The 16,660-nt window shown below is 40.7% G+C and overlaps 1 protein-coding gene across 1 annotated transcript in view; it reads right to left on the reverse strand.

The window, feature by feature from the left end:
• ITGA9 (integrin subunit alpha 9) overlaps window positions 1-16,660 on the reverse strand; it is a 578,355-nt gene that overhangs the window by 53,277 nt on the left and 508,418 nt on the right. The window contains exon 24 of the mRNA XM_082257332.1: window positions 14,530-14,655. Coding sequence (XP_082113458.1) covers window positions 14,530-14,655 — 126 coding nt within the window. The remainder of the gene's footprint in view (window positions 1-14,529; window positions 14,656-16,660) is intronic.

A 16,660-nucleotide genomic window follows, 5' to 3' on the forward strand; every position in this document is an offset into this window, starting at 1 on the left:
TTATTTGTTTTACTGTTCTAGCACTTCTGTTTATTGAGATGTCGGTTACACACACATATATATATATATATATATATATACACACACACACAGTGCCTTGCGAAAGTATTCGGCCCACTTGAACTTTGCGACCTTTTGCCACATTTCAGGCTTCAAACATAAAGATATAAAACTGTTTTTTTTTTTTTTTCTTGTGAAAAATCAACAACAAGTGGGACACAATCATGAAGTGAAACGAAATTTATTGGGTATTTCAAACTTTTTTAACAAATAAAAAAACTGAAAAATTGGGTGTGCAAAATTATTCAGCCCCCTTAATACTTTGTAGCGCCACCTTTTGCTGTGATTACAGCTGTAAGTCGCTTGGGGTATGTCTCTATCAGTTTTGCACATCGAGAGACTGAAATTTTTGCCCATTCCTCCTTGCAAAACAGCTCGAGGTTGGATGGAGAGCGTTTTTGTGAACAGCAGTTTTCAGTTCTTTCCACAGATTCTTGATTGGATTCAGGTCTGGACTTTGACTTGGCCATTCTAACACCTGGATATGTTTATTTGTGAACCATTCCATTGTAGATTTTGCTTTATGTTTTGGATCATTGTCTTGTTGGAAGACAAATCTCCGTCCCAGTCTCAGGTCTTTTGCAGACTCCATCAGGTTTTCTTCCAGAATGGTCCTGTATTTGGCTCCATCCATCTTCCCATCAATTTTAACCATCTTCCCTGTCCCTGCTGAAGAAAAGCAGGCCAAAACCATGATGCTGCCACCACCATGTTTGACAGTGGGGATGGTGTGTTCAGGGTGATGAGCTGTGTTGCTTTTACGCCAAACATAACGTTTTGCATTGTTGCCAAAAAGTTTGATTTTGGTTTCATCTGACCAGAGCACCTTCTTCCACATGTTTGGTGTGTCTCCCAGGTGGCTTGTGGCAAACTTTAAACGACACTTTTTATGGATATCTTTAAGAAATGGCTTTCTTCTTGCCACTCAGTCTTATATGAGCTGAAAGTTTAGAGGGACGGCCAGGTCTTCGTAGATTTGCAGTGGACTGATACTCCTTCCATTTCAATATTATCGCTTGCACAGTGCTCCTTGGGATGTTTAAAGCTTTGGAAATCTATTTGTATCCAAATCTGGCTAAAAACTTCTCCACAACAGTATCTCGGGCCAGTCTGGTGTGTTCCTTGTTCTTCATGATGCTCTCTGCGCTTTAAACGGACCTCTGAGACTATCACAGTGCGGGTGCATTTATAGGGGGACTTGATTACACACAGGTGGATTCTGTTTATCATCATTAGTCATTTAGGTCAACATTGGATCATTCAGAGATCCTCACTGAACTTCTGGAGAAAGTTTGCTGCACTGAAAGTAAAGGGGCTGAATAATTTTGCACGCCAAATTTTTCAGTTTTTTATTTGTTAACAAAGTTTGAAATATCCAATAAATTTTGTTTCACTTCATGATTGTGTCCCACTTGTTGATTCTTCACAAAAAATTTCATAAACATCAGTCCATCCAGTTCAACCTATGATGTGTGTGTGTGTTTGCTTTTAACCGTACATTGTATACCCCTGTATGTTGTGGTCTTTAAGGTGTCCATCTAATAGTTTTTTGAAACTATCAATGCTCCCTGCTGATACGACTGCTTGTGGAAGAGAATTCCACATCCTTACTGCTCTTACAGTGAAGAACCCCTTACGCACTTTAAGGTTAAACCGCCTTTCCTCAAGTTTTAGTGAGTGGCCACGTGTCTTATTGTCTATTATCTCCTTTCTCTGAACAGTTTGTTCCTTATGCTAGGGTCGCCAATACAGTATTTGTACATTGATATCATATCCCCCCTCAATCGTCTCTTCTCCAGAGAGAATAGGTTCAGTGCTTGTAGTCTTTCCTCATAGCTGATGTCCTCCATTCCCCTAATTATTTTTGTTGCCCTTCTCTGGACTTTCTCCAGTTCCAGCACATCCTTCCTGAGGACCGGTGCCCAGAACTGGACAGCATACTCCAGATGTGGCCGGACCAGAGTCTTGTAGAGTGGAAGAATAATCCCTTTATTTCTGGAGTGAATCCCCTTTTTTATACAACCCAGTATTTTGTTGGCTTTGCTTGCGGCGGCTTGGCATTGCATGCCACTGCCAAGCCTGTTGTTTACCAGTACCCCTAGTTCCCTTTCCATCCTAGACTCACCCAGAGGTTCCCCCCCTAGGGAGTAGCTTGCTTTCTGGTTTCTGGCCCCCAAATACATTACTTTACATTTTTAAACATTAAATCTCATCTGCCATGTAGTTGCCCACCCCGTTATTTTGTTCAGGTCTGCTTGCAAGATTTCCACGTCCTGCATAGAAGATATTGGCAAGCCTAATTTAGTATCATCTGCAAATACTGAGATTGTACTAGATATCGCCTCCTCTAGATCATTTATGAATAAATTAAACAGGATTGGTCCCAGGACAGAACCCTGGGGGGACCCCACTTTCCACACCCGCCCAATCCGAGTACTCCCCATTAATCACCACCCTCTGTACTCTCCCCTGGAGCCAGTTCTCTATCCAGGTACTCACCTTATGGTCCACACCTACCTTCCTTAGTTTGTACAGTAAGCGTTTGTGGGGAACGGTGTCAAAGGCCTTTGCAAAGTCCAGATACACCACATCCACAGGCTTACCTTTATCTAAGTGGCAGCTCACTTCATCGTAGAAGGTTAATAGATTGGTTTGGCACGAACGATTTTTCATGAATCCATGCTGATTACTACTTATAATACCGTTTTCATTACTAAAGTCTTGTATGTGGTCCCTTATCATCCCCTCCAAAATTTTGCAGACTACTGATGTTAGGCTGACCGGCCTATAGTTACCCGGGATATATCTCGGCCCCTTTCTAAATATTGGTACCACGTTGGCTTTTTTCCAATCAGCTGGCACCATACCCGTCTGTAAACTATCCTTAAAGATCAAGAATAATGGTCTGGCAATCACCTGGCTGAGCTCATTAAGAACCCTTGGGTTCAAGCCATCCGGTCCCGGGGATTTATTTATGTTAAGTTTCTCTAGTTTAGCTCTAAGTCTATCCTCTGTTAGCCATGGCGGCACTTCCTGAGGTGTATTATTTAGTTCGGCCTTACAAGCTGGGTTCGTGTAGCCCCCCCGATTCCTTTGTGAAGACTGAAGAAAAGAAATTATTTAACACTTCCGCCTTTTCTCTGTCCTCTGTGGCCATTTTTCCTTTATCATCTTTTATGGGGCCAATGTGCTCTGGCCTCGCTTTCCTACTGTTTATATACTTAAAGAACTTCTTGGGGTTCTTTTTACTCTCCTCCGCTATATGTCTCTCGTGTTCTATTTTAGCCGCCCTGATTTTGTCTTTACATTTCTTATTACACTCTTTGTAGTGCTTAAATGCTGCCAATGACCCCTCAGTCTTGTATTTTTTGAAGGCCTTTTCTTTAGCTTTAATATACATTTTTATGTTGGAGTTTAGCCACCCAGGGTTTAGTTTTGCTCTTTTAAATTTATTTCCCTGTGGAATGCACTGGCCCACCCCTTGTTAAGTATGCTCTTGAAGCACTCCCATTTTTCCTCCGTGTTCTTTGTTCCCAGGGTTCTATCCCATTTGATATTTTCTAGCAGCGAGCGCAGTTTAGGGAAATTGGCTCTTTTGAAATTCAGTGTCCTTATATTACCCTTGTGTTTCCTATTACTGTAATTAATACTGAAACCAATTGACCTATGGTCACTGTTCCCTAAGTTGTCCCGTATTTCTATATCCGTGAGCAGGTCTGTATTGTTGGTAATCAGTAGGTCAAGTACCGCATTGTTTCTTGTCGGTGCATTCACCATCTGACCCATGAAATTGTCCTGCAAAACATTTAGGAACTGCCGAGCCTTGGCTGAATGCGCGGTTCCTTCTGCCCAGTCTATATCAGGATAATTAAAGTCCCCCATTATAATGACATTTCCCATCCTTGCTGCCAATCCTATCTGTAACATGAGGTCCGCCTCACCCTCCTCCCTCTGGTTGGGGGGCCTATAGCATACGCCCAATATTACCTTCCCCACCGTGCCTTTCCTTTGAAGCTCTACCCATAGGGATTCTGCCTCGTCCATAGCTCCATTATTAATATCATCCCTCATATTTACCTGTATACTGTTCTTAATATACAAACATACCCCTCCCCCTTTTTTACCTTCTCTATCTCTGCGATAAAGGGAATACCCCTGAATGGTCGCCATCCAGTCATGAGAGCTGTCAAACCAAGTCTCAGTTATCCCCACAAAATCTAAGTCCTCCTCAAACATCAGCAGCTCCAGCTCTCCCATCTTGTTGGCCAGGCTTCTGGCATTGGTATACAAGCCTCGTAATTTTGATCGGTTACATTTATCCTCATTTGATGTTTTTAGGCTGCTCTCTTGATTTTTCCCCGTACCCACCCTGGGTTTCAGTTTTATATCTTTATGTTTGAAGCCTGAAATGTGGCAAAAGGTCGCAAAGTTCAAGGGGGCTGAATACTTTTGCAAGGCACTGTATATATATATATATATATATATATATATATATATATATATATATTTTTTTTTTTATTTTTTTTTAAATGGTCGGTGTGTTATTTTGTGTGTATTTTTTTTTATTTCTTTATTTTTAGTGGTTATTTGCACTTGTTGGTTTTATGATCATTTATTATTTTTTTTATATTACAGTATTTTCTCTAGGGGATTGCAAGCCCCTCCTCCCTGCTTAGACCAATCGGCTATTTTCCAGCTTGTTATTCTAGATCTCATGGCTTGGCTTATGAGATTTAGTTGTGTGTTTTGTTTTAGGGTTTTTCTTTGTTTGGTCCTTTTCATTCCTCATTGTGTCACTCCCCCCGATTGTCATTTCCAATCCTTGGTCCCCCACACTTTTTAGCATATATAATTTTTATTATTTTTTAGCATTTATTATAATAATAATTGTTTTTTCTCATTGTTTTTTTTTGCTCCTGATTTGTTCCCCTTTCTGCTAATATATATGAATATGTGATTTGTATATTACTATATTGTGTAGATAAAGCTACATGTACATTTACATACATTTATGTATTGACTATTATGGGATTTTATCTGTTTATTACAAGGTGTATATATATTTTTGAGCAGTCTGTCACACATCCGGATCCTGGGGAAGCCCAGACTGTGGGCTAAATGTGTCGATCCACCGTACTGTAGGATGTGTTGTGTTATGTGATACACCTTTTATACAATGTATTTTTATGTGTCGATTTTTATTTTATCTTTTTTATTTTGTTTCCTATAAAATTTCAATTTTTTATGATTTTATTTTTCTTTTGAGATTGTTGGGCACATCCCCATCTTCCTCGTCTGCGGGGTTTTTCCCTTGTCAGTCTTGGTTTAGTTTTAGATTTACAAAAAAAAAAAAAAATGTTCTGAAAGCAGCTCTTTCCCTCCCCCCCACACTTACCTAAGCCCAATCTCAATCACGTGACGTGCATGACAGCAAAGGTTCTTCAGGCTCTCTCCCTCCTCATTGGCTCAGACACAGCAGTGCAAGCTATTGGTTTCTGCTGTTGTCAATCACAGCCAGTGAGGAGGGCCGGGGGTGGGGCCAAGCCATGCTCTGTGTCTTATGGACACAAAGAGTTGGCATAGCAGGGAGCACACATGCGTGCCCCCTTAGCAATGGGAGCAATTGTCAGGGAGGAGGGGCCAGGAGCGCCGACGGGGGACCCAAAAAGAGGAGGGTTGGGGCTGCTCTATGCAAAGCCTTTTCAAAGAGCAGGTAAGTATTACATGTTTGCTATTTACAAAAAAAATATTGTGCCGTACAATCCTTTTAAATCTTTTTGAACTTTATTGTGTACATGACTCATTTACTCATAATAGCTAATAATAATAATGTGGATTTACTCATCGCTATGGGCTCTTTTATTAGGTCTACTAACGTGTTTATTAAAAGTAGTTGTAAAATATCCATATGTAATACTATTATTTCACGACATAAACAAATCTACATTACATTTAGAGGTTTAGTCACATAGTTATCACTTAGGGATATACATTATTTCACAGACATAATATTATGCTCTACAGACACCACACCAGGGATGCAGCTTGGCAGGCAGAAAGATATAAAAAGCTATTTAAAGTTCAGAAAAATAAACTATTAATGGTCTGCACAGAGATAAGATACGCTCTCTTAGATACCTAATGTATTTAAGAAGAGAAGCACATACTGTAAGTAGATTGTAAGATGTAGACAGAAGTCACCAAAAAAGGCATTAAAGCAAAACCAAACTCCGTGTCACCATTTACTTCCAGCCATAGCATTGCCAGACAGCATGGCGTGTTTGCAGTGCAACTAATTGCTGCCAGTTAGTTAGGATGCTAGTCAACCTTTACAAGGCAGCAGTTTAAAAAAGCAGAGTGAAGCCCAGAATGATCAGTTTATGCTATCTTTCTACTCCCATATACAGTTTAGTGGCTGATAGCACAACATCACAAACAGGAGCCTTAAGGGCTAGATATGCCTTGCAGGTGGTTTTACAAACTTGCACAGGGAGCCTCGCAAACCAGGGGTGTTCTAATGTATGGCAACAGCATATCATCACATAAACATTCCATCTTAACCCTATGGGAACACCAATTTTACTTTATAATGATAGTATTGCCAAGCAAGTGTGATCCCTATTTGGTCTTTTATTGTAAAATTCCCATATCTAGAGGCAATTTCACGTTCAATTTTATTTCAAAACTAAAATCTAAGATTTTAATTATACATGAAAAGAGGTAATCTTTATTATACAATATTAGATTGTTCCTGGTCACCACTGTATTCTGTGATACTCTCAGAGAATTTCATATAGACAGTTAAGTCTTTGGGGGGGGGGGGGGGTAACTCTCCACAAGGTCATTTAACCCTGCCCAAAAATAATCACATATTGAAATGCTGGGGTAGTGTTACTATTGTATTGAAAATATCGGTGACTAAAGATGAACTTTAAGGTGGGGATTCCTAGAAAGAATATAGATGGAATTTCCATAGCAGATGTTTTTGTTGTCATATATTGGGGCACAGAGCTAGACATTGCCATGCCACAAATAATGACCCGCAGCATGCCAGTGGGCACAGGACAAGGAGAGATATGGAAGTATAATCTTCATGTTGGAATTCAAAGCCAATGCATGAGAACTTTATAAATCAACAGTAGTTACCATATAATGATTTTAAAGCCAACAATGAAAGCTAGAATAACTGTTGGCAGTGAGCTTTGTTTATTGATTTTTTTTTTTTTAAAGGAACATGTATTTATTCCACAATGCTTTTCCCTTTTTCAGGGTGGATTCACATCAGTGTGCTACAGTAACGATCTATGGATATTTTTCAACAACCCCAATCGGAAATATAGAAACCTGAGAACAAATCATAGAACAGTTTTCAGCTTTCTAGACTTATGCCATGTGTGTTGGCATATCTGCTTGTAGTCTCAAGAGGGGGTTATTGTGACAGATGAGACCACAGAAGCACAACTGGGAGATAGTTGTCATCCCCATAATAGAAAGTGCCTTTGTACAAGGTATTCCTATTGAAAGCTGTATATTTAGTGATTTTATACCCAAATTAAAAACGCTATGATTACATAGCAAGAACTACTTACAATAAGGTATGGTCTTTCATATTTCTGCAACTGTCATCTGCTCTTATAAGGATCCATTTGTTATATATCGAAAAGTTGACTTTAGATTTTCTGTTGGCTACATGGGCTAAGGGGTGCATTTTGAGCCACCGCAGCATGTGTGTTACCCCATTCAGTGACACATCAAGCCGTTCTGTGTCCACATGATCTGCCCACATGACTGAGTGACAGGTAAGCAAGGAATAGAATAGTTCATATTCCCATTGCACACGTTCCTGGATATAGGCACATCTGTTATGGGTGCTGCAGCGATCACAATCTGGACACTGGATACATCACAGAGAAGTATACATGTTCGCCAGTACAGCATGGATCTTGCATAGCAGTCAAAAAAACGTTTTATTGCAAAAGAATCGCATCCTATCAGGATATGTGCAACGTTTCGGAGCAACGCAGGACCCCTTTCGTCATACGTCTTTATTATCACATGCCTGATGAAGGGGTCCTGCGTGGCTCCGAAATTTTGCACTTATCCTGATGTCATGTGATATGATCCTTTTGCAATAAAACGTTTTTTGGACTGCTGTGCAAGATTCATGCTGTGCTGGCAAGCAAGGACGACTCTGCTAATTTAGCGTGATCCTACATTTTAGCATAGTGTGTGCTAATCATCATGGACACTGCTAGGCATGGGGAAAAGATTGGGTGCACAAACCCCAACTGAAAGTAAGGGAGGAGTGCTGCAGCACAAGCCTGAGCACTGAAAATTTCAGTCAGGTAAATCCTACATGAGGGCATACCCCATTCTTTAGTGCCGGTTCACACTTATGCGCTTGCGCTTGCAATGCGAATTTGCAGTGCGAGTTTCCCTTGTGTTTTTCAATAGTACCAGCGCGATTGTAATGAAAATTTTATTGCGTTGATTATGTTAATTAAGCTCAGGAGGGGTGGAGCTGAGGGGAAAATCAAACAAAAAATAAAAATTCGCACATAAGAATTCGCACATATCTGAACTGATAATGCGAGTCCAGACCGATTTACATTGATGTCTATGGAGACTAAATTCGCAACGCAACTCTGTAAACTCGCACAAGACCCTTTTTATCATCGCATCACATTCGCATCTGGATCGCAACGCATAGATGTGAACGAGTGTCACGAATTCAATGAATTTTGTAAATGCATGCGATTGGAGACTATTTAGAACGCATAGCATTCGCAGTACAAGCGCATAAGTGTGAACCGGCACTTAAGGTCCAAGCAGTACGGCTCATCACCTCAAGCTTAATTTACTGTATTTTGCGGCAAAAAATTTTCACTGACTAGGGTTTACAGCAACAGTAACAAATAGGACTGGTCTTTTTGCTGGTCAGGTTTGGCCAGCTAATGCAAAAAAATTTCAAAATGATTACATTTGTACTCTTCATTCATTTTTCTTCACCAAGATCTGAATTTTAGTCAGGATTTTCCAGTTTCCAGTTTAGTCACTCATTCATGGCAAGTTAATTGATTCAGTCAAGGTTTTCCCTGGCATACTTTGTGCTCATTTATATGCCGGCATTCTGAGGCATTATTCCTATTTCAACACTCAAAATGCCGTGGTAAAAGTAGAATTTCCCCTCTTTTTCTAAAACAGGCAAACAATAACACATTTTACTAGCTTTGTTTCCCGTGTGATGTGAATTTTATTGACTGATTCATAACATTTCTGATGTACGTTTCCCTTTATTTGTGAAAAGTGCTTATTTAACAAGTGAAAGGATCACGCAGAGAAAATGATCATATATATTATAGTGGAACTGAAATTCTGCAAAAAAACACCACTTGCCTTACTGATAACAACTGTAAATAGATATGCAGACATATTTTTCAGATTGCCTGGCCTAACCAGAGACTGGCAACTCTCTACTTCACATGTCCACACATCTCCCTGCAGCCTATTTCCAGCTTGACTCAATGTGGTCCAGTATAAGAAAATAATGGGTGACTTTAGTGTACTCAGAACTAGTGTTGAGCGAACACGGACTGTATTATTCGGGTCCGTACTGGATAATTGGATTTTTGCTACCCGGACACTAACCCGAAAACTTTACTGTATGTTCGGGTTTAAAATCCGTGTTCGGTAATTTTATTTCCTGTTTTGTATGTAATGGCGCGCTTTTAATGGCGGGCTTTCAACAGCCAATCAACAAGCGTTTAACTGGTGTGCGCCATCACAGCCATGCCTACTAATGTACTAGTAGCTGTGATTGGTCATCTGAAGCATGTGACCCATGTCTTTATAAGCTCGAGAGACACAGCGCGGTGCGTCATTCTGCTGTAGTGTAGGGAGAGAGCACACATCATACGTGCTAGCTGCTGCTGATTAGGGACAGACAGTGAAAAATTGTGCCTGAAAAGAATGCAGGGACAGGTCGGAGTGTAGGCAGGGAAAGATATTTGAGAATTTTAGGGACAGGCTGGAGAGATTAGGCAGGGTCAGATAGGAGACACCGGACAGAACAATCGTCCGTTAGCGATCTACATTGATTTTGCTGTGTGGGGGGTGGTGCAGTGAACAATCTTTTTGCCCTCACTTGAGCCCACTGAGGAGGAGGAGGAGGGAGAAAAAAATCTATTTTTATCAGTCTGTTGTGTGCAGCGTTCAGCTATATTTTACTACAGATTGCTGTTCTAATCTGCTATTTAAAAATTACAAATGTAAAGGGGAATTTTTTTTTTAGAGCACTTGCCATGCTCTTAACTACATTTTGCTGGCATTTGCAGCACTCTAGCCCTTTCCATTGGTTTTTTAGAGCCATTTTAGTGCCTGAAAGTTCGGGTCCCCATTGACTTCAATGGGGTTCGGTGTCCGGGTAAAGTTCGGAAAAAGTCCGGGACACGGACCCGGACTTTTTTTTCAAGTTGGGCCGAACCCGCTGAACACGGACATCCAGGTGTCCGCTCAACTCTACTCAGAACAACTATTATTCTAATCTATGGCTGGACCGTGCACATGTGTAAGGAACTGAGAGGCAGGTTGCAGAGAGATGGAGAGCTGCAGCAAGTAAACATCCCCTAGCCACTAGGGAGACCAGACAGTCAAAAGAAGTGATTATCTGTATCCAAGGTCTGTTCTTTTATTCCCAGATACCCAAACAGTTGGGTATATGCTTTAGGGAATGCAGTCCTTTGGATAAATCATGGGCCTGGGGAGCCTTCAAACAGCATTCTGTGTTTTGATGCTTATTTAAGCCAGTGAAGGAATATATTTTTTGAAGACTGGTTTCAAGAAGTTAAACAGTTTGCACCAAGTCTCTGGGGGTGCTGTGTTCTGCCACTGGGGGGGGGGGGGGTGGGAAGACTCAGTGTTGCCTAAGGAGGCACTTTTATTCTGTCAGTGCCTGTAAATAAACCTCCTTGTCCCTGGCTGCCTGCGACTTACAACTCACAAGTGAAACACTGTGGAAAGAAAAGAAAACTTCTCTGTGACTGTGACTTCAAACTGCGCAATTTCGGAGCCAGCCGATTAGAGAGCTGTCAGAATTAACCTCGGATTTGGCAGCAGGCTGTGGCTTATATTCGCATGCGCCACCGCATTAGTAGAAGCAGAGCCCTGCAGTTCTCTAATCAGCTGCCTCCAGAACTGTGCATGCACAGTTTTAAAGTCGCTGAGAAGTATTTTTGTTTTTCTAAAGTGTTTTACTGCCAGCTGCTTGTGGCCAGGCCAGAAAGGTATGTGGGAAGAAATAACAATTTAGGGGCACTCTGGAGGAGCAGGGCAACACAAGGAAACACTAAATTAGAGGGAACTCTGGAGTAACAGGACATAAAGGGGAACTAACTTTGGGGGCACTTTGGAGAAGAGGAGCAGGACATAAGGGGGCACTCTGGGGGTACTAGGTTAGGCTACCCTGTAGAGCCTCCGGAGTGCTCCTTTACATCCAGAGAGCACCCCCTTAGTACGGTATTACTAAGAGGGCATTCTGGAGGATGTAAGGGGCCCAGGGAACTCTGGAGGAGGATGTAAGGGCGTACTCTAAAGTATGTAAGGGGACACGCTGGAGGTAAAAACTGAGTACCTCCAAAGTACCCCCTTACATTATCTAGAGTGCCACCATACATACTGCAAAGTGTCCTTTAGTAAGAACTGTGGGGGTATATGTGTGCAGTACATATTGCAGGCGCAAGTATTGTTTAATACCCCTTTAAGACCTCCAACTTTCTATACCCACTGTTCGCCGCGGCTCACATTTCCCAGGGTCATGCTGTTTTGACTGAAGTGGGGCCCTTAATGGTTTCCTGCACTGAGGTCCTAAAGGTTATAGTTAGATTTTTGTAAATTTGTGAGTTTTAATCTGGCTTACTTTAAAATCGGCTTGATACATTCTTTAAAACTCTGGATTTCTTTATCATTACATTGACGGAATATTGTGCCCCTTTGGAGATGTCAATGCCATACTTGAGGCTCCCTTTTTTAAGTACTTTGACCAGCAAGGGCCTACACATTTGAATATTCTCACAAGGAAGTGCTAAGTCCTTATAATCATAAATGCCAATGCATTTCAAAGGTCTTAAAATACCCCCTTTGCAGGGCTTATATGCCTGGCAACTTGCCCAGAACTGCTACATAAATGGTTTAGATGTCACTGTGGCAAGTTACATGAGCAGTGAAAACAGTGAAAAATCACACTCTTGCCACAGCCCTGGTCATACCACCATCATTCCAGATGCAAAAAAAAAAAAAAAACACTTAAATACTTTATGAACAAAACATACATTATCATGCACCTACAATGGTCAACATCAGTAGTGCCTGGGAAAAGTGAAGAAATCTATGTTAAAAATTCACTATTATAATTACATATACCGTATACACAGTTCTTTAGCAATAATTTGCTATTAATAAAGGCAGCATGGAGGTTATGTAGCAAGCATTCTTTTCATGCAGCCTTGGCCCTGAGGGATATTTTCTGTATGCATTGTACGTTTTATCTGTTTTAACCAAGTTTCAGTGGGTTTACTGCCACAAACCAATTTGACAGGTTGATCAGGATGTACCAAAACTGGTCCTCGTGTGTGTGTGTTTGTGTGTGTGTGTACTTGTATCAGTGTTATAAAGATATTAGACTGATTGTGATGTACCCTGCAACCACTACATAAATTGGAATAATCTATCAAAACTTAAAACAACAAAAGAGGGACAATGTAACCTGGGTCTAGTTGGGAGTCATTCTTACAGCTTTTCTGCAAAACTCCCTGCTGTAAAACTCCCTTGCTGTATCTTTATCCTGATCTTGGTCACTGATCACAGTAGCTCATGAATTATTTTACACTGCGTTCATACATTCCTTCAGTGATCATAGCTTTTTTTTTTTTTTTTTTGGGGGGGGAGGGGGTGCCAAACTTCTGAGTGTGTTAATGGGAAGCTGATCAAATGTTTCAAACCAACAGATCTCTGTACTGGAGGTGATCTCAGACTGAGCAGACTCTAAGGTTATCTGGCATACAGGTGTAGTCAGCTGATAAGCATTCACTATTTGGTCTCCCTATAGATAAGGCCATCTACAAACAGGCTTATATCACTTTGAGATGGATGAATGTTGGGACAATCTTCCATTTTCAAACCTATTATATACAATTTGGACAATTTCTGTGTGCAGTAAGGAGTGCTTCTTACGGTCAGTAATGATTATTTTAATACCACTTTTTATGAAAATCCTACACTGCCTGAAAATGTTCATCTCTTAGGCTTTAGCTGCAATATAAAGGAGGAATTCACCCCTTGGAACATGCTACATGTTCCACCTGTATTTAGGGTGAAACATGTGACATGTTCCAGCTCCTGCTGCCTCTCCCCTCAATCCTCCTCCTCAGTGAGACAGTCAATGGGGGATCTTCCCCACACACCCACTGTCACAATTCAAAAACAGTGTAGCTGTGTGGGGCACTGCCCACATGGCCACTTTATACGTTCACAGTTTTCTGTGAATTAACCACTTGGCGACCTCGCTGTTGCCAAAAGACGAAGGCTTAAAATGCCAGGAGGGCATACATGGGCATCCTCCCATACTCGGCTGATCATAGATCGGGGTAAAGGGCCTTTTACCACGTGATAACCTGTCAGCCAATGACAGCTGATCACGGAAGTAAACAGAAGTCTGCATTTTTTTTTGCCACCGTGGCAGTCGGCTTGTAGTTCTGAATGAACTGCAAGGGTGCTGATAAGTGCCTTTATAGTTCATTAACAAGCTCTGCAGCTTTTAAATTAATAGCCCACATGCAGGGCTTGTCTGAAGAAGCCTGAAAATGCACCCCCGATCCACTGATCAGGGGTGCAATGCTTTCTAGGCTTTTGTTGGAAAAAAAAATTCCGCAAAAATATGTGCATTTATTTATTGTATCTCTACTCACAAGGCCTGAAATTTCAGTTAGTAAACCTCAGGACAGAAGGAGGAACTCTGGATGTTAGGGTGGCATCCCCAAACTGTTCCAGACAAATATTCACAATTTGCTCCTTCCCTTACTTTGTATCTGAAGACAAACTATAAATAAAAAATTATCCTTTATTTTTTGCCTCACAAAACATTTGTATTTGAAAATACAGGTTGAACCAGTTTGCATAACCCCAAGCTTAGAAAATGTATGAATGAAAGCTTCTTGCTATGGCAGATATGCATATTTTCCTATATTGTAGTTTTTTTTTACACATTGTGTTATTTATGCTCTGACTGTTATGATTATTGGGGTTACTATCAATAATTATGAGGTTTCTTTTGCGCCTCATTTTTCATTTTTTATTGCCCCTGGGCAACAAACAGTCAGAACTAGTGGCATTACAGAACGTTATATTTATATTTCCAGCATTAAAACATTTATAACAATTTCTGACCTATTAAAATAAAAAAATAAAAATACTTACCAACACCTTACGGCCTGACTTTGTAAAGAAGGCAAAAATAGTATGGAAAATGTTCTCTTTCTCTTGTGGGATCACACATGGTGCTGGATTTTTCTTAAATTTACACTGTGCTTTTTCTTGACCGATCTAAACAAAATAAAAGTAAGAAACACAAAACTGAAATTTTACATTCATCACAGGGACTCTGTATTTATTCACACTGCTACATACTATACATGTGACATACGCAATTTACACATTTCTACATGTGTGCTAGACTAGTAATTTTAGTAGCTCATTTTAGTACCTTCATATTGCAAATACATCAATCTCTCTCTCTTCCCCCCTCCTTCTCTCTCTCTCTCTCTCTCTCTCTCAGGCACTCACATAACCAGGGAAACTGGTAGCAGGTATAGGATCAGTAACCAAAGGCACTGTAGGCAGGCAGCAAGAAGGGTCTGTAGATCAAAATTCCACATGGCTCTTTGCATGCAGGAGCATCATCGACGAGATATTGCCTTCAAACTGTGGGGGGGATTTACTAAAACTGGTGCGCTATGTGATGCAGCTGTGCATAGTAACCAATCAGCTTCTAACTTCAGCTTGTTCAATTAAGCTTTGGCAATAAAACCTGAAAGGTTATTTGCTTTCTTTGCAGAGCTGCACCAGATTTTGCATATTGCAGTTTTACTAAATAACCCCCAGCATGGCACGTAAGAAAGTATACTTACATGACACTCATCAGTGCTTAGTACAACAGTATTAACCCCTTCCCTAGAAAAGTTGGTGGGAAATGGGGAATAATGACACCCAGCAATCAAGAAAAATGTGAGGGCCTCTGATGTTCAGCCTGACTGTCTTCAAAGACAGGGTAAGCACAGAGACATTTCCAGCATCCCTGAACTTATTTACTCTGCAACAAGTTAGCAGAACAGAGTCTGGGAAGTGACCCACACAGTGCCCAAAGGGTAACCTTCAGGCTAGCCCCACAAAATCTTGTCCAGCAGGGTCAAGACTAAGGGGCTCCTGAGTGCAATGTCAGGTTCCTGCAGACACTTATTCCAGCTTTCTTGCCCGTAACTCTATATCAGCCTTTCTGACCTTCTCATCAGCAACCTTGTAGTCCATTGAAAACTACAAGCCATCTGCAGCATTGAAAGAAGGGACTTGTAGTTTATTCATTCACAGATTCCTGTACAGCCGTGCCACTTTTAAAATGTGAAAGCGGGGGGCCAAGAGAGGGTCCTCTACCTGCTGTCACAGGGGTGAGTAGGGTAAGTGGGGCACCAGCTGGAACATGTTACATAGTACATGGCTACAGGGTGTAACATGTAGCATGTTCAAAAGGTAAACCTTTTCTTTAACTTGCTTTTATGCTAACCCCTTTACAGACTGGGAACAAGTATGCACTGCAGGAATGTCTGAGAAATATCCAGTGGAAATGTTGTGGGCAAGACTCAAATAAGTGTAGTGCCTTAAAAGTTCTAGCAGATGGGTCAGGAAAACAATTGGGCTGATAGCATTTGCATAATGAAAAGTCACCAATGGCAGCTCCATGTTTCTCTCAGGAAAGCCTTCCTTTATCAAATGACATTCGATAATAATACAAGTGGCCCAAAATACAAGTTCTACTGCGTGTGGAACAGGGAGAAGCCAGTGCACTTTCTCACTCCCATATTAACACTTTTCTAAACAACCACTGGACCATAGTATATATTTTTAAAATAAATAAACTTAGATTTTAGAAAATCTGCACTGATGTACATAATCTTCCACCACTGCCCCCCTTCTGCAAATACTAGTTGTTACTTTTAGTGCTTTCTGGTTTACTGACCAGGATCAAGTAAGTTGCAAATGAAGTCAGCCTAGAGTAAGATCTCCTGATATGCATATTTATTCTAGGTCTTTAATATTGAAGGCATTAGATTAGCATGATTTCAAGGCAACTAGCATTTTTTTAGGAGTGGTCAGCAATGGTAGGCTATATATTAATCCAAATGGCAAGCTATGTTTTTATCTCAGGCTTATATATATATATATATATATATATATATATATATATATATATATATATATATAATGTTTAGGGGTTCTAACTAATGTTCTAGCAAAATATATTGATTTTTACATGTAAACAAGATTTAGGAAAAGG

This window comes from Pelophylax lessonae, assembly GCF_965119305.1.
Source record: "Pelophylax lessonae genome assembly, chromosome: 5".
NCBI classification, from domain to species: domain Eukaryota; kingdom Metazoa; phylum Chordata; class Amphibia; order Anura; family Ranidae; genus Pelophylax; species Pelophylax lessonae.